Raw genomic sequence first — 20,616 nt, 5'->3', positions numbered from 1 at the left:
TAGCCGTTCGTGAGTGCAATATTGTTTGGGAAAAAGCTCGAATTCCTGTCCGAGCAGTTCAACATTGCATTAATAAACTTTTGAATGTGTACGAAGAATGGCGTGCTTTACAAAAAAATTCACAAAAAGTAGGTGATACATTTAAATTAAAAGAAACAAAATTCATAAACAAACTGAACAATTTATTTGATATTGCACATGTTAATGCTTTAAATATAATAAAAATTGAAAATGACAAACAGTTTTTAATTAATCAAAGACTTCCTGGTCGAATTGGTTGTCTTGGTGGTATAGACAAAAAGTTACTTGAAAATGAAAACAAAGCAAAAAAATGTAAATGTAGTGAAATAGAAAAGCTAACAGATCGAAAACTTCAATTATCAAATTATAATGCAACTGAAATTCAAAATCAGTTATCTGATATGTCTTTAAGTTCATCGTCGTCATCGTCAGATTCTGAATACACACAATGCACTAGTATACCGATGACACTATCAGAAAAAAAAAGGGGCCGCAAAAATTTTATTTCTCCAAAGCTTGTTGCTGCATTAGATCGATGTAAATTAAGTGTACGGGACTCAGTTTATATTATTCAAGCAACAGCTGAACCTTACCTAACCTAACCTAACCTAACCTGTTGATAATTTGGTTATAAATAAATCGTCTATACATCGATGCCGCGATGCTTTACGAGTTGAACGCGCCAATAAAATTAAAACCAATTTTCAAAGTTCTGTTCCTAGTTATATAACTGTACACTGGGATGGAAAAATACTACCGACGTTAAATGTTAGAGACTCGGGTATTGATAGATTACCAATTGGTTTAACCAGTAAGAATCGAGATTTGCTTATTGGTATCCCAAAGTTGGAAAAATCAACGGGAAAAGAACAATCTAATGCTATATATTATGCATTAGAAAATTGGGGCGTAACAGATGTTATTCAAGCTCTATGCTGTGATACCACCGCTTCAAATACAGGGCGTTTAAATGGTGCATGTGTTTTATTGGAGCAAAAATTAGGAAGAGACTTACTTTACCTACCATGTCGCCACCACATATACGAAATAATTTTACGTGGCGTTTTTGAAACTGTACTTCCTCATACAACGACAAGTCCTGATATCCCACTATTCAAAAAGTTTCGAAACAATTGGAATAAAATTGATATTACAAATATAACTTCTGGTATAAACGACCTTGAGTGTTGCACTGCTTTAGAAGATGTACGAAATGATATTCTCCACTTTTGTCGATCTATGTTGCAAAATAAATGTTACAGAGATGACTATAAAGAATTACTTGAGCTATCTATAATTTTTTTGAATGGTAATTTGGACAACAAATTTAAAATACGTCCACCTGGAGCAATGCATCAAGCTCGCTGGATGAGTAGAGCTATTTACTGTTTAAAAATATATATATTCCGAAATCAATACTCTTTATCATCTTCTGAAAAATACGCTATTCGTGATATTTGTGTTTTTATTGTTCGATTTTATTTGAAAGCTTGGTTCAGCTGTACCGCAGCAGTTAGAGCACCGGCAAACGATTTAAATTTTATAAAATGTTTAGAACTATGAAAATGAACACGCCAAAATTTCAAAAGCCGCTATAGCAAAAATTAGTAATCATTTATGGTACTTAACAGAAGAGACAGCAGCATTAGCTTTCTTTGATGACACATTATCAAACGAAATCAAAAAATTAATGGTACAGTCACTTAACAATGATGGAATTCTCCAACCAACTAAGCGTCTTATTGTTTCATTTCAAGATCTTGGCGAAACTTTTTCAGGTATATTATACTATTTATATTATCGTTTTTGATATTTAATTACGTAAGTAATATTATTAAAAGAAAAAAAATTATTTTTTTTTGTAGAAAAAACACTGGCCTCTTCTTTTATATCAAAGAACAGTATGCAATTTTTTTCTCGATTTAATATTAATACGGACTTTTTGAATGATGATCCGAGCACATGGGACACTCAAATTAGTTATTTACACGGGAAAGAAACTGCATGCTCACTAAATGTAGTAAATGATACAGCGGAAAGAGCAGTTAAACTTATGGAAGATTTTCACGGAAGTTTAACCAAAGATGATAAGAAGTCTGAGTTGCTATTACAATGTATACAAGAACACAGAAGACTATATCCTGATTGTAAAAAGGAAACATTGAAAAAACAATTTTAATTAATAAAAATTCATAATAATATTTTAAGAAAAAAAATACTTTCATACACAAAAGTCAATATAACTTGTAAATTATAATAAATAAGAAGAAGTATGTAAGAACATAATTTATAGACAATTTTATTATATTTAAAACATATTATGTAATAAATTTTAATTTTCCTAATTGTAAATGAGTTATATATAGAAATATAAAATTTATCATTAAATTATGAATGAATTAATATACTCAAATTTAAAATTCAAGTCGGCACGGGTTAACCTTAATAGATTGACTCGAAACTTTTTGTAGTTCATTTTTATATGCATATACATAAATTAAGTGGGTGAGACTAACAAAAATGCAAAAAAAAATTTTATAGTTAGATAAGGGACACCCTAATATATATGTATTATACCTTTATATAAGTTAATAAATTCTAGTATTTTTTTATTCCTACAAAAAGAAACATAGATTATTACTTACTGCAATACTTATTACTTGAATCAGTCAGTTGATTCAAATCGGTAATCTTACGCCATACTGAAGATCTAAACTCTGTCTCACGAAAGAACGGGACCGTGTCTCGACCAAAATTGGTCATTTTTTCGCATCCCCACCGCTGCAACGACGACGATGATCGTCGCTGGTGGTCGCCGGCGGTCGTGGTGAGGAGTAAACGGTGTCTGTGTATACGTAGCGTGCCTAGTGATAGTTTCTCCGCCGTATTAGCAATTTGTTTAAAATAATTTTAACAGTGATTTGTGTGATTTTTAATTTCGTGATTGAAATTATAATAATGAGTGAATAGCTTTCCTGTTCAACAACTGGTGATGGCGTTTCGCCGGTAAAAAAAAATCCGAGAGGAAAGGTAACACATTTTTTTATAATTTTATTACTTATATTACAGGGCTTTAAACCGATATTGAATACCGATTTTGAACACCGGTTAAGACCATTAAAAACCAAAATCGATATCGAAACTGTAAACAAAATTGAAAAAAATTATACCGATTTTTGAAACTAAAAACGAAATAGGAAAAAATAAATACCGATATCCAAAACCGAAATCGAAACCGGAAAAAATTGTCGGTTTCAAGCTCTGGATATAATTTATGTATCAAAATATTGTAATATTTCGTTATCTGTAATCAGAATTTAAATTCATCTCATATAGGGTAAAGTATACAGTTATTGGTACTCTTTAGAAAAATGTATATTTGTTTCCAAAATGTCCTAAAACTACAGTTATTGGCACTACAATTCAGTTATTAATTTCTCAATTTCAGTTATTAGCACCCACTTTAAATTGTTTATTTTACAACACATCATATGTATTTGAATGTTTTTTTGAAACAGACCGCAGTTAAAATATATTTATATTAAGTATATATTAATTAATGAATTCATATTCATATATTTTTTTTAACAAAATTCAAGAATAATAATTTACGTTAAGAATAACATTTTTATAACTTTTTTTTAGTTTGTTTGTTCTTGCCAGAAGACGACTATAATAAATGTTTATAAAACAACACTATTGGAACATCCGGATATCAAGTATAAGGAATTAATAAAAAGTGTTTGCAAAACAACAGGAGTGGGAAAAAATACCGTTGGCCAGACAATTTCAGATTATAAAAACACAGGTGTATTAAAATCTCCAAATAAAAACAAAAACCGAGCGACAGTTATCGAAAAAATTGACGATCTTGAAAAAGATGCCGTGCGTCATAAAGTTCACGATTTTTGGTTTAGACGTGAAATACCGACGCTTGATAAAATTCTTATTTCCATCAACGACGACCCCGACCTGCCTCATTTCTCTCGTGCCAAACTTCATAGGCTGCTAAGAAGTATGAATTTTAAATACAGCAAAAGAGGTCGCAATAGTGCAATGATCGAAAAGGACGAAATTGTTATTTGGAGAAATAAATATTTAGAGCAGATTCGGAAATATTGTGCAGAAAGGCGGACTATTTACTACCTGTACGAAACGTGGGTAAATGCAGGTGACGTCCCTAGTAAGATATGGGTTGACAAGACGGTACAATCATGTAAAGACGCATTCCTCAAAAGCCTTACAACCGGTGCAAGCAATCCAACTGGGAAGGGCAAGCGTTTGATTGTTCTCCACATTGGTTCCGAAAACGGATTTGTTCCAAGTGGTCTTTTGTCGTTCGAATCAAAAAAAAATACGAACGATTACCATGACGAGATGTGTGGTGATACTTTTTTTGACTGGATGAAAACCATCGTACCTTTGCTCAAGGACAATTGTGTGATCGTGATGGATAACGCCCCGTATCACAGTGTGAAAGCCGAATCATATCCTACGTCAAATTGGAAAAAAATTGATATAGAGAAGTGGTTGGAGGAACAAGGGGAAGTATTTGAAAAACTCATGCTTAAGATACGGTTATTGGACATTGTGAAGCGCATTAAACCAATGTACAATAAATATGTTATTGACGAATACGTCAAAGAGTATAATAGGGTGATATTGCGGTTACCACCCTATCACTGCGAACTAAATCCAACAGAGTTAGCATGGTTAGTCGTCAAACAACATGTTAAGTCAAATAATTCGACATTTAAATTAAATAATGTACACAAACTTTTAAAAGACGGTATCCACCATTGCACACCTCATATGTGGAAACATTTTATTAATCATACGAAAAAAATCGAAGAAAAATTTTGGAAGATCAACTTTGTCGTGGAGGAAGTAATGGAGAATATGGGTTCGACTATAATGACCATTCCAGGAGAAACTTCATCTGATTCCGATTAAATAAATTTGTTTATTTATATATTATTTAATTATTTTGACTATAACTATATTGTATGTAATTTGATATTTTGAATTTACTATTTTATATTTTGTATGTAATATTAATTCATTTATTTGTATGTATCAATTTATTTTTTTGTTTTTTTAGTATTTAGTGTTTTGTATATATCTACTTTAATATCTTGACTATTTACTTTTGTATTTTATTAAGCTATATCGCCTATATCATTTCATAATACACAAAGTAATTTATTTATTATAAAATAATAAATAATATAATATATTAAAATCACACAAATATTCTTATTACGAAAATGTACATAATATTATTTACCTAATTTACGTATTACGTTACTTATCGGCTAATACTACACGCATAATAAAATATAATACGTATTTTTTGGAAGCGGTGTATATGTTACGCCGAATTCACGAAATTGCCGATTTCATGAAATCGGCAACGTTGTCGCCGAATACGTGAAATCGGCAAGACCTTTCTTAAAAAAATTATAAAACATAATTTAATTTAAATAAATGTATAAAATGCTGGAAATATGTTAAAATCAAATTGTAATAATAAATATTATATGTATATAAAAAATAAATAAAAAAGTGAATAAAAAAAATTGTATTTTATTTAAACATTTTGACAAGTATAGCCTGGGTGGCACGCCAAATTACACATCATATTATTTTTTTTACATGTGCAATTTGTACGACAAGTACAACGTCGATAGCCTTGTCCGGTCCCAATTGACCCCAATCTAACAAGTTCCCGTAATGAATATTCATTTTGTTGAACGTCTGCAGTCGTTAGAGAACAGTACTTTGTAGCTGCCAGACTGTTCCGTTCCAGCCATGTGCTTAAAATCCCTTCTTTAGTCCTTATACGAAATTTACCATCTTTTTCTTCGATGATAACTGCAAGAAGGTTGGCTGCATCTCCTCGCCCTCGATCTACCGACGGGATTGACACCAGCACATTGTCACCAACTTTTAAAGGAGGAAGGATGCCTTTGCCTCTGGTTACCATCCTTTCCGCTTGACATTTTAAATTTTGAGCTGCAATGTTGCGTTGTTTAAGAGCAGGATGATTGAGTTTCGTGTTGATAGATTCAAAACTCTAAAATATATATATAATATGATATACAAATAATAAAAAATAATAAATAATCAATAATTTAAATTACATTTTATGCATAGACTTACTTTGTCGGTGTCACTTTCAATATCCAAAATTTTTTGCGTGGTCTTTATTAATTTCTCGAATTTTTGTTCTATTTTATTTTCTGGAATAATATTATGCTGCGAGCACGCAGTAGTAGCTTCTAATACTTCTTCTGTATCTTGCGTTCACTCTAAATCTATTGTCTATAAAAAATATTACGTTTTAATTATTTAGTTGTTATCGTCAAAAATACGTTTGTCTCGCGAATACGGATAATCGAAATACGATTAATCGATGTTCCGCTGCAAATAGAAATGCTCTATACCAGTGGTTGGTAACCTTTTTGGACTTTCGGGCCACATTCATGAATTAAAAAGAGTTCACCGGATAAAAATAGAAATTTTACATTCTTAAATTATAATAAAAAAATGTTGCAGTTCTAAAATTTAAAGCGGGCCGTGTACATTAGCGGCGCGGGCTGCTAGTGGCCGACCACTACTCTTTACTATAAATTATAGTAATATTTAAATTTTATTTTTATTTTTCTAACTTTTAACTTATAATATAAAAATATAAAAAAAAATAAAATATTTTTGAATTATTACTCACTTCAGTATTGAGTACTTGTACGTCCTCATTGTCCTCTTTGTCCTCATTTAAAAGCATTTTCAGTATATCCTCTTCTAATGTACCTGTCATTATATTTTCTACCAACTGTCGAGGTACTTTTGTTGCCAGTCCTATCCGTGGTTTTTGACCAAAGACTGCTTCGTATGGAGTCATTTTTATAGCTTCGTGATATGTCGTATTAACACCCCATTGTACAAAGGCGATGCCGTAACTCCACGCCGCAGTTTTATTATCTCGCATCCACGCCACCAGTGAATCCTTCAACGTACAATTACCTCTTTCTACAGATCCTTGGCTTTGTGGATAACGTGGCCGACCATTTACTAGTATTAGATCGGGCCACAATGATGCTAATTCAGTTATAATATCGGCTGTGAATTCGCGACCATTATCGGACTGCAGAACGTGAGGGGCACCAAACGTCAAAAATATGTTTAATAATTCTTTGGCCACTTCCGAAGCCTTTTTGCATTTCAATGGCCGGAAAATTGAAAATTTGGTTAAGTGTTCTTTATAATGAAGGATAAATTTAAAATCACCATCCGGTAAACTTTGAAAGTCGACAAGATCGACTTGACCGCGTTCATTTAAAGAGGAAGATAAAATAGGCCGCACAACAACACCTCGCGTACATTTTTTTTTTGATTTTTCCGCACACCTTTCACAATTAGCAATGTAAGCTTTTACAGCAGCCATTGTAATATTAGAATAGTGTTCCATTATTTTCTTGTGTGTTTTTGTTTCACCTTTATGTCCACTGGCCACATGCATATCACGAATAATACTAGTGAAATTTTCAACTACTGCCATAATGCGTTGATCGCGCTTTCGTCGAACTCATCGAACGCCAGCTACCTCGATTAGTTCAAATTTTTCACGGATATGATAATACCGTCTATCTTTATTTATAGAATTGTCATCAGTTAAAATTTTAACAGCTTCTGCATCTCTTTCTGCTGTCCATTTAGAGTCCATAGTTATAATAGTTGTTATAAAAAATAAAAATATTAGGTAATATCGCAACGTAAGCGCACTTATAGAACCGTTCAACGTTCGTACTTCACACACTATTAGCACCAGATGAATCGAAGTGTTCAAGATATAATATGATTATCATTTATCGCGATATTTTATTATCATAGGTAATAAAGATTACGGCATAATGCGGTGGTAATGCGATCAGCACACGTGCAATTATTGTTTATTTATAATCCACTATTTGTAATTATGTCATAATAATATGTTACCGAATTTATGGAATCGGCAGAAAAAGTCTGCTTAATTCATGAAATCGGCAATTTCGTGAATTCGGCGTAACATATACACGGCGGCGACGTGAACCGATCGTTCTCCGTCGTGATATATCGGTACCTAGAGTGCGCGTGCAGCGTGCTGGACGGCCGGGCAGCTCATTCTACATGCGCGAAATAGTCCCGTTCTTTCGTAAGACAGGCTTATATAACCTATTTTAGTAAGTATTAATTCTTTCACGATTGATTTGTTTAAAGATTTAAATGCATGTTAATTTATTTCTTGATCTAACAAAAGTAAAATATAAATTAATTGATTTAGGTACTCGTCTGTTACATACAATTACAGTATTACCCATGGTTATATAATTAGTATAATTAGTTTATATACATTTTATGTAAATTGACTTATTAATTCTATTTATCCTACAATTATATAAAAAGTCAAATATTATCTTATTAAATAGGTGACAATTAGTGATGCTATAAATATTATTATGTATAATACTGTTATGTATTAATGTATATGTATTATAGAATAAAACATGCCTTTAAAATAATCAATTATTTCTTGCGGTAAATTTATTGATTTTAAAATTTGAACAACAAATTCATCGGCCATAATATTATTTAATTAATTTATAAAACAATTTGAAAAAACTACATTAGGTAGAACGTGCAAAAATAAGCAACAACAATGAGCAGTTTATACCTATAAATTCGTAACGTGACTTTTTTGTAAGAAGAGAACCGAGTGCAATATGATAGATGAGTACCTATTGAGTAAAGCGGTTAAACTAGTTTACACTGTCTGCAGTCTGCACTCTACAGTGACATCAAATAATTATAAAAATAAAATTGAAAATTACGAGTTATCATAGGAGAACACGTAAACAAAAAATAATATTGGGTATATTATCAGCTATATTAAATTATAAATAGAATATTTCAACAATAATGCCTATTTTTATTTTCTATTTCAATTCCAGTTATCCGTTTATTATCATTGGTTATAGTTGCAACATTTTTAATCACTGAAATAGTTACTAATAAAATACAGAGACCGCATAAATGTAACTAAATGGGATTGTTAACACTATCATATAAAATGTTATATTACACAATTAAAAGATTGTAATATTTCAATACAGCAATTAAATTTATTCAATACATGTAACTAAATGATATAGTTAAGATAATAAAATAAAATATTATATCAATAGAAATCTTGTTCTCTCAACTAAAATTTATCCAACTATTAACTATAATATAAATATTTTTTTCCGTGTGTAAGGCGCTAAATAAAAAACTTGAACAAAACCGTATTGATTTCAGTAGGGACTTTAGAACCAGTTTAGCTGAGATAAATGACAGGTTTAACCGTCACCAAAACATATTAAACAAGTTACTTCAAGACTCAAAACTTGATAAGAATATTGAAGAATTACGTGCTAATTTAGGTTTCGCCAATGGACAATATCAATGCGAACAACAGAAATTAAGAACTGAGTGTAAGTAATATACTAATCAACAGATATCGAATTATAAACATGAAACGAAGTAAGAATTATCAAGCCCAACGGAACGAGTATGTCTAGTCGAGGGGCAAGCTGTAAGTCTAGCTGTGGTGGAGAACGTAATAAAAAAAATGCAGACGCATGAGACTACGTCGAGTATTCCACGCATGTCAACGTTCGATCCAACGCCCATAATCGGAAATGCAATTACATGTCCATGACCTGAACTTTGTAATGTATTTTCGTCCACGGTCATTCACAATACCTAATTACAAGCGCAATGAACGATATTAATAACAGTGCTTATCGTTTTGACGTACCGAGTATGATAACGTCTCAAGAGTTTTCCCGGATACCTCAGTCATATAATTTTAACCAAAGCTTCGTTAATCGCACGGAAAAAATAAAAGATATCGTCCCGGGTATTTAACGGTAATATTGATCCGATACACCCCGAAGAATTTCTTGAAAAACTTAATAATTACTTTCAAAATCAAGTGTTCATCGACTTAGCAAAAATTAACGCCGCATGCAGCGGCTCAGGTAGGGCTAAAAGTTGGTCCTATACACTAAGTCCCATAGTTTTATTTGATCAATTTCTTGAACGTTTTCGACGACACTTTTGGTGTCCTATCAAACAAGAAAAAGTACGTAACGAATTCTATCGTCCACATTACCATCAAGATACATCGAGTCTACAACAGCACACCATTGATTGGGTCAACAAAGTTCGGTACTTACAACTTCCTATTCCGGATACCGAAAAGATTAAAAGACTACTATCACACTATCCCCGATCGATGTCCAATACGATTCGTAATCTTTGACTACGTACCGTGGATGAGTTAATAAATGAAATTAGTTATTATGAATATACTTCCGAACCGTCGAATAACAATCAAAACAATCAAATCGCTAACAATATTGTTGCAAATCGTGACGGTAATGAAGGCAATAATATTAATAATTCATTTCAAGATAACGGTAACACGAACGATAATTCTCGATATCATGGTCGAAATTTCAATTCGAACTATAATCACAATAACCGTGATAATAGTAATAATAATAGAAATAACAATTATCGTTCTAATTATCAAACTTCAGTCGCCACGAAAATAGTAACGGCATTACTCCACAAACGACAAATATGAGCCGTGGAGCAACGGATAACCTAGTAAACGGTCCCGACCAGGGAAACGCGAACGGACAGATTTCGTAAGGACCGAGGTCATGTTCCTCCTCATTGTCAACAGTCCTCAAACCATTAATATATTATCACATCTACTAACCGAAAATCAACTTCAACCCGAAAAACTGTCGTTTACACCGAAAATGTAAATCAAAATTTTTAATCATGAGTACTCTGTCATATTGGATACCGGTGCCTCAGTTACGACCATGTCTGACCATTTTTTTAAAATTTTAACAAACCAAATTTCCAAAACAATGTTTACCTATTTTTACGATTACTGGCATAACTGTTTCGACCGCCCTCATAGGTAAGAATAAGAAAATTCATACTCAGACGTTTTTGGAAATTGACGTACATAATGTTAAATCAAATGGTATATTTTTAATTATTCCTAGTCTATCAACGTAACTTATTCTGGGAAACGACTGGTTAACAGATAATAAAATCATTATTATTTACAACAATAAAATTATTTCTTCTCCGTTGTGGAACGATAATCCCAACGTAATTAATGAGTCCGATAAAATCGATATAAATTTCGACCCTATAATAAATCATATATCTTTAACGACGAATATAACCACGTTGATAACGAAATCTGTCTATCATATCCGTTAAGCCACAATTATATTGAGCGATTTCACACGCTTGTCGCCTGCGAATTAACTCGCTGCGATTAAAGTCGCTCAATGTAATCGGTCTAGTCGCTTACTCGCCGCGTGTTGAATACTCGCTGCTCGCTCGCGATTAAAGTTGACGGCCGGGCTACTTTAGTCGCAAGTCGCTGGCGTTTTTTACACTTCAGCGAGTAAAATCGTTCAATGTAATCGCCCTAGCTGGCAAAATCGCTAGTATGCCAGTGAGTAGTGACTGGTCAAAATGTCGGAAGCTGTAGTTCGCGCGGGAGTTGTTGTGATTTCTCATTTATTGCGACAGGAATTGGAAAAGAAAAAGTATAAAAAGAAAAGATTATGGATCAGAAGTTGGATTTCAAGGCGAGATAAATATGGTGCATCCAGTACATTATTAGAAAAATTAAAATACGAAGACTCTACAGCCTACCGAAATATTCTAAGGATGAACGGGGCCCAGTTTGATACATTGTTAGAGATGATTGACGACCTAATAAAGAAAGAAGACACTCAAATGAGGATGGCGATTCCGTCGAAAATAAAACTGGAAATAACTTTACGTTATTTAGCTTCTGGGGATTCAGTTAAGTCTTTACGATATCTTTTTCGCGTTCCTGAATGTACAATTTCAGTATTTTTACCCGATGTACTTACTGCGATTTCTCAAGTGTTGGAACCATTTATTAAAGTTAGTATAATAATAAAAAAATAAGGCACTAATAAATAAAGTTAACCCTGCATCAGTCGCGTTGTTTAATATCACACAAGTAGTCGCGCGTCTACATTTGTAGAACAATCACAATTGTTGTCATTAATAATTTGTTATTACAAAATAAATAAACGATTTAACCAAATTATTCAATAATCATATTAAATGTATATTTTTAATCAAATTGTTGTACAATATTAATTAATTTAATATACATATGTCGAAAGTCCTATTACAATTTAAAGGAGTTAAAATATTATACATGAATGCTTATAATTATTTTGTTAGTCTTTTAATTTTAAGTTTTACTTAGTATCCATTTCATCTGAAGATGTACTGTATTGTTTTTTATTGAAACAACAATCGCATATATATTTGAGGTGATCGTTGCATACCCATTTATAGCAAGTTTCGCATGAATTACGTGTGCTTTTGTTACGTGCTCGTCCACATAGATGACATTTACCAACTCCACCTGGGCGTTTTGTTTTTACATTTTTTTCTGTTTCTGTTTCCTTTTCCAATTCTAATAATTTTCTCCCTCGAAATCTTATGGATTTTGGTAAATTTTTATTGAGTATTCGTCTCTCTGTATTTGGTCTAATTAGACAAAGCGCAAGTTTTCCAAAAAGTCTGCTCTGTTTACTTTAGTATAATTCTTATTAGCGGAGTATACATTCAAAGCATTAATACAAGAAATATTTAATAAATTAAAAAATATTGTTAAAGGCCAACGTCGGGAGTTTCTAGCGACATCATACAAACTGCACATTTGATCCAAGCGGTCAACACCACATTTTGTTTAATTATAAAATGTAATAATGTCTGGTTTTTTTTTATCTCCAGTTGTCGGATCAATATTATTATCGTGATGAAGTGTAGAAACAGCAATCACTACTTTATTTTTTTTAGGTACATATGATGTCAATGTGCAATCTTTGTGAAATCCAAATAATGATGAATTTATTGGTCTATTTTTTGGGTCTGCAAATTGTTTTGGAATACATGTTTTATTACGTCTCATAGTTCCAACTACAGTTAATTTTTTTTTCTAATAGTTGAAGTACTAAAGGGAGAGATGTGAACCAATTATCTATTGTTATGTTACGTTTAGTGCCCTCAATCGGTTGGACAAGTCTGGTCACAACGTTATTTGGACTATTATTTATTTTGTAAGGCCCATCAGGTTGTGTGCCTACATACACTTCTAAATTGTATGTATACGCATTTTTGACATCAACGAGGGCGAATATTTTTATGCCATATCGCGCGGGTTTACTGGGTATATATTGACGGAATGAGCAGCGACCACGAAAAGAAATCAACTGCTCATTTATAGTTAAGTACTCACTAGGTATAAAATTGGTTTGAAAATTTTGTAATATTATTTCAAACAATTCTCTGATAGCAGCTAATTTGTCTATCTCCCTCCTTTGTTCTCGATCAGTAAAATTATCAAAACGTAAATTTCGCATTAAAAAACAAAACCGTTGGCTACTCATTGCTAAATAAATTGTTTCAATACCAGTACCCTTAGTGTCATCAAATAATTTTAAAATATTTTGCCGCCCTGATTTTGATACGCCCGCTAGTATAAGTATACCAATAGCAGCTCTTATTTCTGTTTCATCCGTTTCCTTTGTATCACGTTCACGACTATATTTATTCTGAATTACTTGAATTTTGATGTTTGTGCTTTTTGTTATTATTGAAATTACTGAATCGTCAAAGAAAAGAGAAAAACATTCCATATGTGATTTTTATTTTTAGCGTTTGATTTAGGCCCCGGTAAATGCGTTATTATATTATGAGAACGTGTTCTACTATTTTGTGGAGGAACTTTTTTTTTCCACTTTGTTTGATCTTTCCCGATATAATATTTGTTTTGAACAATTAACCCAATATTATCATCACCAGAAGTGGACTCACCTTCATACTCATCATCAGTATATTCTTGTTCTGTATTCGAATCTTTGCACTGTTCTTCAACATGATCAGTTTCTAATTCTTCATTACTATCTACGCTAACACCTTCAATCAACTCTTCTTCTTCTTCTTCTTCAAGCCATTGCTCAATAACATTATCCATTTTCTAAAGTAAAATTATTTTACAAAATAAATAAAGAAAAAGTATCATGACATGGGTACAAATAATATAAATAATTTATATAGGTACCAAAAACAATAACATATAAGTAGGTTATATTATATAAATGTTATATAATATAAATTATAATGTATAACGTTAATATAAGTTTAAACTATTTCATTTTAATACAAATTACGGGAGTTTAAAATATGAGATGTAGTATAAAAGTTACGTACCTGAGTCGTCGCGTAATCTACAATAGTAGAACATAAAACTTGATTGCTCAATATACGGAACTACACTGAAAGATAAACTCCGAAATCATTACAGTTTTCAATCATATAATGTTGTTAAAAGGTATTTAGTTTATCATTGTCATTGGGTAATTCCAAAACCATCTAAAATTAAATTGATTATCACTGTACTACAATAGTAGAACGCGCGACTGATGCAGGGTTAAATTAAACTAAATATCAACAAAATTCTTTTATTTATTTTTTTTAAACTGTATCATTATTAAATTGTATAATATAATAATTAATTTTAAATTCATACAAATTATTGGTCATTGTCTGAAAAAGAATTTATGATAGCTTGGCTTAACATATCGTATTCCTCGTTCACACGCGGAGTAGATGTATAATTACTTATTGAACTTGACGAGGTAGATGGTGATGCGACATTTACATGAAGTTGTTCCGTGTATGGTAATGGTTGTTGATGGTATTGTTGAGGTAGAGGTTCCAAAGTAGATAATCTGAACCGAATAATACATCTTTGTATTTCAGACTGTAACAAAATAGCATGGCGTTGTGGTAGTTGGCGAAGCTCGTATGCAACGTACTTTCCAAAGTGATCATACGCTTTTTCTTCATTTGCACTCTGAGCGATTTTGTCTAATTGTTCAATTGCAATTGCTATATTAGGGGCTGTTTGCTTTTTAATTTTTTTTATTGACCCTGATGGTGGTTTCATTTTTGTTGACGACGGTCTTGGTCTCCCAATTGTTTCATCTATTTGAATATCGTTTATGGGTCCCCTTGTTGAACCTTCTTTTTCAATTTCTTCGATTGGGTTAGATTCCACCTCATTCGAACATTGACTTAAATTGGTTAAAATCTAAACAATAATAATCAATTTAGAAATTTAGATTATTTATAATATGATTCCATACATAATTAAAAAAAAATGATTATACAATATAAACTTAATTTAAATTTAAAATTCTCAGGTGCCTGCGACTGCTGATGAATGGGAGAAAATAAAGGATACATTTTTTCATCGTTGGAATTTTCCAATGTGTTGTGGTGCAATCGACGGAAAACATGTGATAATTAAACGACCTCCTGGTTCTGGCTCATCATTTTATAATTATAAAAAAACCTATAGTATTATATTGTTCGCAATGGTTGACGGTGATTATTGTTTTACATACATCGATATAGGAGCTGATGGCCGAGCTAGTGATAGTGGAATATTTCGAGATAGTACCTTAAATATCGCATTAGAAAATAATACCTTAGGTATGCCCGAAAAATGTGTTATTATTGGCGATGATGCATTTCCATTAAAAACAAACTTATTAAAACCATACAGTAAAACTGGACTTAATAATTATGAAATGATTTTTAACTATCGTCTTTCACGTGCTAGAAGGGTGGTGAAGAACGCATTTGGCATTCTGGTGTGGTGATTCCGAATATTTTCTAAACCAATTGATCTACAGACAAAAACAATAGATAAATTAATATATGCAGCTTGTAGTCTAACACAACTGGATACGTAAAACTACTCCAAATAGCTATATACCTCCACAAGCAGTTGACCAAGAGGATTTTAACAACGGAAATATTATTCCTGGGGAATGGAGAGAATACGTGAATAATCTAGAAACTGTCAATAGAATGGGCAGCAACAACTATAAACGAGCTGCAGAAGATGTTAGGAGTTCATTGGCAAAATATTTTATAGAGGAAAATCCTTTACCGTGGCAATGGGAGAAAGTTGGCATAACTATATAAATAAACCTAATGAATTTATTTAAAGTACTTTTAAGTAATCAATTATGAAAAATTAAATTTAAAGTATAAGCAAATAAATACATGTTAAGCTATTCATTTACGTTACATTTATATTTATAAAATTAAACAAAATATTCTCTCATTTATATTGTCTGAGTTTTGTTCATTATGAAATATTTATCATTGCACATTATATACTAATTTTAAATAGGAAATAGTTTCTGCATACTTTGAATATTGGTATTAATTATTAATTTATAACACTAACAATATTATTGTACTATATAATATTCAAACTTACCAAATTTGACTGGCTGTGTCTTGTTGATAAAACTTCACGAAAAAAGTTGGCAGAGTTAAACCACGTAAGTCTTGGAGAATATATTTCATCTGTTCCACTTCCACTTTTTTACTTTTTTCGATTTTTGCAAGCTCATTTCTATAAACATCTTTTAAATTTTTAATTTTTGCCTTGAGTTGCTTTTCATCTATTCCCATTACCAATCCTTCAGTCTCGAAGTCTGCATACAACTTTTTAAACATTTCGTCTTTTAATTTTATGTTCAAATAGTCCTTATGTTTTATGTTTCACAGTAATTGATACTGTTCGTAAATTTTTAAAAAGTCAACAATGTTATTACAATTCCACTTTATCATAAATTTTAAAATTTTTAATATAAAAGAAAACGAATGAATTATCTATATTAATGATAACTTCTTGTCACGTCTATATCAGATGAATGCGTGTGCGCGACTAGCGAGCGAGCGAATTTAATCGCTCAATGTAATCGAACAAGTCGCTACACGCTCATACGTGCACGACTTTAATCGCCGACACGCAGCGTGTAAAATGGCTCAGTGTAATCGAGGCTTTAGAGTACAAAGGTGATACATGCATATTATCGATCAACCATCAAAATGTCATTAGTGATAATAGAACAACTAGTAGCACGTTAAACACCGATGAACACCTATAATTACACCAATTACTGGCTGATTACTAAAAAATATTTCAAGACCGTCCCGGACGACATAATTGCTTTTCGTATCAGTTTAAGGTCATTGACCACAAGTAATTCCGATTAAAACCTTATCCCGTTTAATTTTCATGGCGTCCCGCGGTACAACATGAACTAAATAGAATGTGATTGAGCGATCTGAGGCAGCGTATAATAATCCAATATTGAGTGTCCAGAAACCCGATGGATCAATACGGATCTCTCTCGATGCGCGGAAATTAAACACAGTGATTGAGCCTACTCGTTATTTGTCCCCTCCTATCGACGATATTCTCGCAAAGTTTCACGACTAAAGGTACTTTACTACTCTTGATTTTAGTTCGGATTATTGACAAATACCTTTGGACCCAGATGTCCGCAAATATACCAGTTTCTTATACGGCGGTCGCTCTTATCAGTTCTGTGTAGTACCGTTTGGGTTAATATTTCGAATGCCGCATTTGTTAATGGACTCAAGATAGCATTATCTCCGATGACCCTTGAATATATTAGCCGAAAGACATACATACATACGTAGATGACATATTGAGTGCGTCAAAAACTTTTAATGAACATATTTGAAATATCCAATAGGTATTCGACAAAATATTGAATGCAAACTTAACGTTTAAATATAAAAAATGTAATTTCGCTAAACCAAAAATAAAATTCTTAAGTCATTATATTTCGGACGGGGGTTCTCGAGCGATCAGCGAGTTCTCGGAGCTCCGTAATCGAAAAGATTAACAATCATTTATAGGATTTTGTAATTTTTATAGAAAATTTTCACGAAATCATTCAACATTATTAGGACCACTCGCTCATTTATTGAAAAAGGGAGTCTCCTGGGACTTTGGACAATCTGATGAACGAACAAGGTTTCAAGAAAAAAAAATGTTTTCAGTAAACCCTAACGCACCCCGATTTTAACAAGCTATTTTGAATCCAAACTGATGCTTCGACCGTAGGACTCGGGGCTGAGCTTCTTCAAATCGATCATAACCATGAACGACATACAATTTCTTTCACGAGCCGAACCCTTATTGCTGCCAAATTATAGAATTATACAATCTCGGAGTTAGAACTATTAGTCATTGTGTTTTCATGCCAGAAATTTAGGATATACATATTAGGGGTATCCGATTGAGCTATATACCGATCATCAAACGTTAATCTTTCTATTTACGTGTAAATTACGAAATGCGTGACTATCTAGGTGGAAAACTTATAGTACAAGAGTACAACTCGAAAAATCGTCATTGCCCAGATAAAGAAAATCCAGTAGATACGCTGTCCCGACACCCAGTCGGACGTGATGACGTAACCGACAATAAACAACCAGTAATTTTATCCATGATGATACCACCCACGTTACCTAGCTCTATAACCCAAATTCTATACCGAATGCCAAATTAACAGAAACGATACAATAAATTATTAAAATTCGTAATAATCTCAACATAACGATTATTAACAACTATCGAAATACTACCTATTGCACAATCATATCTTATTTATACAAAAATCTGATCATAGGGATTCACCGTGGTATATTTATACACCAAACACTTAGATAAATTTTAATTATTGCGTTTCACTATATTATGGGACATCCTGGATTTGTAAAGCAGCACACGCATTTCGTAAACACCTTTATTTCGGATGGTTTTTTAGAACAGTCCGCGAAGTAGTACGCGCGTGCGACCTATGTCATTATAGTAAGAAAACAAATTATAATCCTGAGGGTGAGATGGTGTCGGTGTAAGCCAAAGACAAACTAGATCGCGTATTAGTAAACATCTATGGTCCATTACCGAAGGGCCACTATCGATATACTAACATCTTGGTAGTACCAGATAATTTTACTCGATTTGTTAAACTTTTTCCGTTATGTAAAGCCACCGCGAAAGCGTGTATAACAAAAAAATTAAACGATTATATACCCACATACGAAAAACCAAAAATTATTATTTCCGACCTTGGTAAACAATTTACGAGTAAAATTTGGCAACAATCATTACGTAAGTTTGATGTTCAGCCGTATATGACCAGTGTGTACCATCCACAGTCAAATCCCGTGGAGAGGGTAATGCGTAAAATAGGGCGGTAGGACGGTTATTTAGAACCTATTGCCACAATAGACATCAAAGTTGGAACAAATACGTAGAATATATTGAATGGGTTAAAAATAACGTGAGACATCAAACGACACATTCTACCCCATCCTAATTATTTTAAAAATTACTGGGAAGGGGCCGCTTACTAATAGATTTTCTACCAAGTTCAGTTATAAATAATATCGATCGAATAACCATAGCGCGAGAAGTACAATTTACAAACGCCGAAAAATGTCGGGAGGCACACAAGCGACAAGTCCATCCTTTTATTATAGGATCGTTGACAACGTATTAATATAGACACACCGACTCAGTAGTGCGATTGACAAACATATATCTAAGTTTTTTTTATTATATGAGGGCCCTTTTGAAATATCTGAAATATGAAGGCGTAACGCATATGTAGTGATGCATCCGAATGGAGATCGATTCGTTGAACATTCAACTGTATCCATCTAAAAAAATATTATTCGCCACAAGTCGAATGGATATGATAAACAAACTTCAAGTATGAAACATATAATTAAAAAAATAATAATGATAATAATAATAATTTCTGCATAAATCCAACTTATATAACTTCATGTTTCTTTTGGCACAGATTATCCACAGATTTTACAAATTTGTCCGGGGGGTTCTATAACGTGACAAAACTAATATTCCATGAAAAATAAACTAAGATCGATATATGGGTGTGGGTCATAGTACATATTATATGACATATTGTAGTTAAGTCCGTATTGATAAGATGAACAACACACACAGCAACCCCTCTCATACTATAGAGTACAGATAATCGAACGTATTCATATTATATAATTATACACCTACAAAGCCGCCACCATGGAACATTTCATCGTTCATTCCGCTTCCCGCTATGATCGCAGTGTCAAGTGCATACAAACCAAACCATGGAGTAGCACATAAGGGCCGGTATTTCATGACTTAAGCTATAGTTTTACTAAACTTAAGTGTAGTTCTTAATTATAGTTTTAGTTGGATTCCGTTATATCAATGAGTTTAAGTTTTACCCTTAATAAAAGCTCTACTTTTTCAATTTTCTCCATGATTGTACATAGATGTTCCAAAAAATACATTATCAAAATAAATTTTTTGTTAATTATCATTTGAATTATTTTAATTATTAAACGTAATTACTAAACGTGTCTGATCTGTCGTGAACACTAAATAGTATAAAAAAAAAAAAAACATTAATATTAAAATGAAGAAAGTAAGTAACTATTTGTATAATATTTTATATAGAAACATCATATTTATATTATGTATCACTATTATATAATATTACATAAAAAAAA

At 32.2% G+C, this 20,616-nt stretch overlaps 3 protein-coding genes across 3 annotated transcripts; 1 reads left to right on the top strand and 2 right to left on the bottom strand.

Moving 5' to 3' along the window:
- Nucleotides 1-5,611: 5,611 nt before the first annotated feature.
- On the bottom strand, nt 5,612-6,007 carry LOC113560232. Its single transcript, XM_026965993.1, has one exon. The coding sequence runs from the start codon at nt 6,005-6,007 to the stop codon at nt 5,612-5,614; it is 396 nt and encodes a 131-aa protein (XP_026821794.1).
- A 581-nt stretch (nt 6,008-6,588) lies between these two features.
- Nucleotides 6,589-7,582, bottom strand: LOC113560140 (KRAB-A domain-containing protein 2-like). The gene is made up of 2 exons (XM_026965906.1): nt 6,748-7,582; nt 6,589-6,647 (listed from the first exon to the last, which is right to left on the bottom strand). The coding sequence occupies exons 1-2, from the start codon at nt 7,580-7,582 to the stop codon at nt 6,589-6,591; spliced, it is 894 nt and encodes a 297-aa protein (XP_026821707.1).
- A 4,031-nt stretch (nt 7,583-11,613) lies between these two features.
- On the top strand, nt 11,614-16,185 carry LOC113560139 (protein ANTAGONIST OF LIKE HETEROCHROMATIN PROTEIN 1-like). Its single transcript, XM_026965904.1, has 3 exons — nt 11,614-12,054; nt 15,396-15,853; nt 15,966-16,185. The coding sequence occupies exons 1-3, from the start codon at nt 11,614-11,616 to the stop codon at nt 16,183-16,185; spliced, it is 1,119 nt and encodes a 372-aa protein (XP_026821705.1).
- The last annotated feature ends 4,431 nt before the right edge of the window (nt 16,186-20,616 follow it).

The sequence above is a fragment of the Rhopalosiphum maidis genome, chromosome 3 (assembly GCF_003676215.2).
Source record: "Rhopalosiphum maidis isolate BTI-1 chromosome 3, ASM367621v3, whole genome shotgun sequence".
Classification (NCBI taxonomy): Eukaryota; Metazoa; Arthropoda; class Insecta; order Hemiptera; family Aphididae; genus Rhopalosiphum; species Rhopalosiphum maidis.
Note: the sequence above shows the minus strand (reverse complement) of the source record. Positions and strands in the feature narration are given on the sequence as shown.

Excerpts from the sequence above, each read along its gene's own strand:
- LOC113560140 (XM_026965906.1), bottom strand. The coding sequence starts at position 7,582 with ATGGCAGTAGTTGAAAATTTCACTAGTATTATTCGTGATATGCATGTG. Across the intron at positions 6,648-6,747 it reads AGTACTCAATACTGAAGTGA|TAAAGAGTAGTGGTCGGCCA; the intron begins GTAATAATTCAA and ends TATAATTTATAG.
- LOC113560232 (XM_026965993.1), bottom strand. The coding sequence starts at position 6,007 with ATGGTAACCAGAGGCAAAGGCATCCTTCCTCCTTTAAAAGTTGGTGAC.
- LOC113560139 (XM_026965904.1), top strand. The coding sequence starts at position 11,614 with ATGTCGGAAGCTGTAGTTCGCGCGGGAGTTGTTGTGATTTCTCATTTA. Across the intron at positions 12,055-15,395 it reads TGTTGGAACCATTTATTAAA|GTGCCTGCGACTGCTGATGA; the intron begins GTTAGTATAATA and ends TAAAATTCTCAG. Across the intron at positions 15,854-15,965 it reads GCATTTGGCATTCTGGTGTG|CTATATACCTCCACAAGCAG; the intron begins GTGATTCCGAAT and ends TACTCCAAATAG.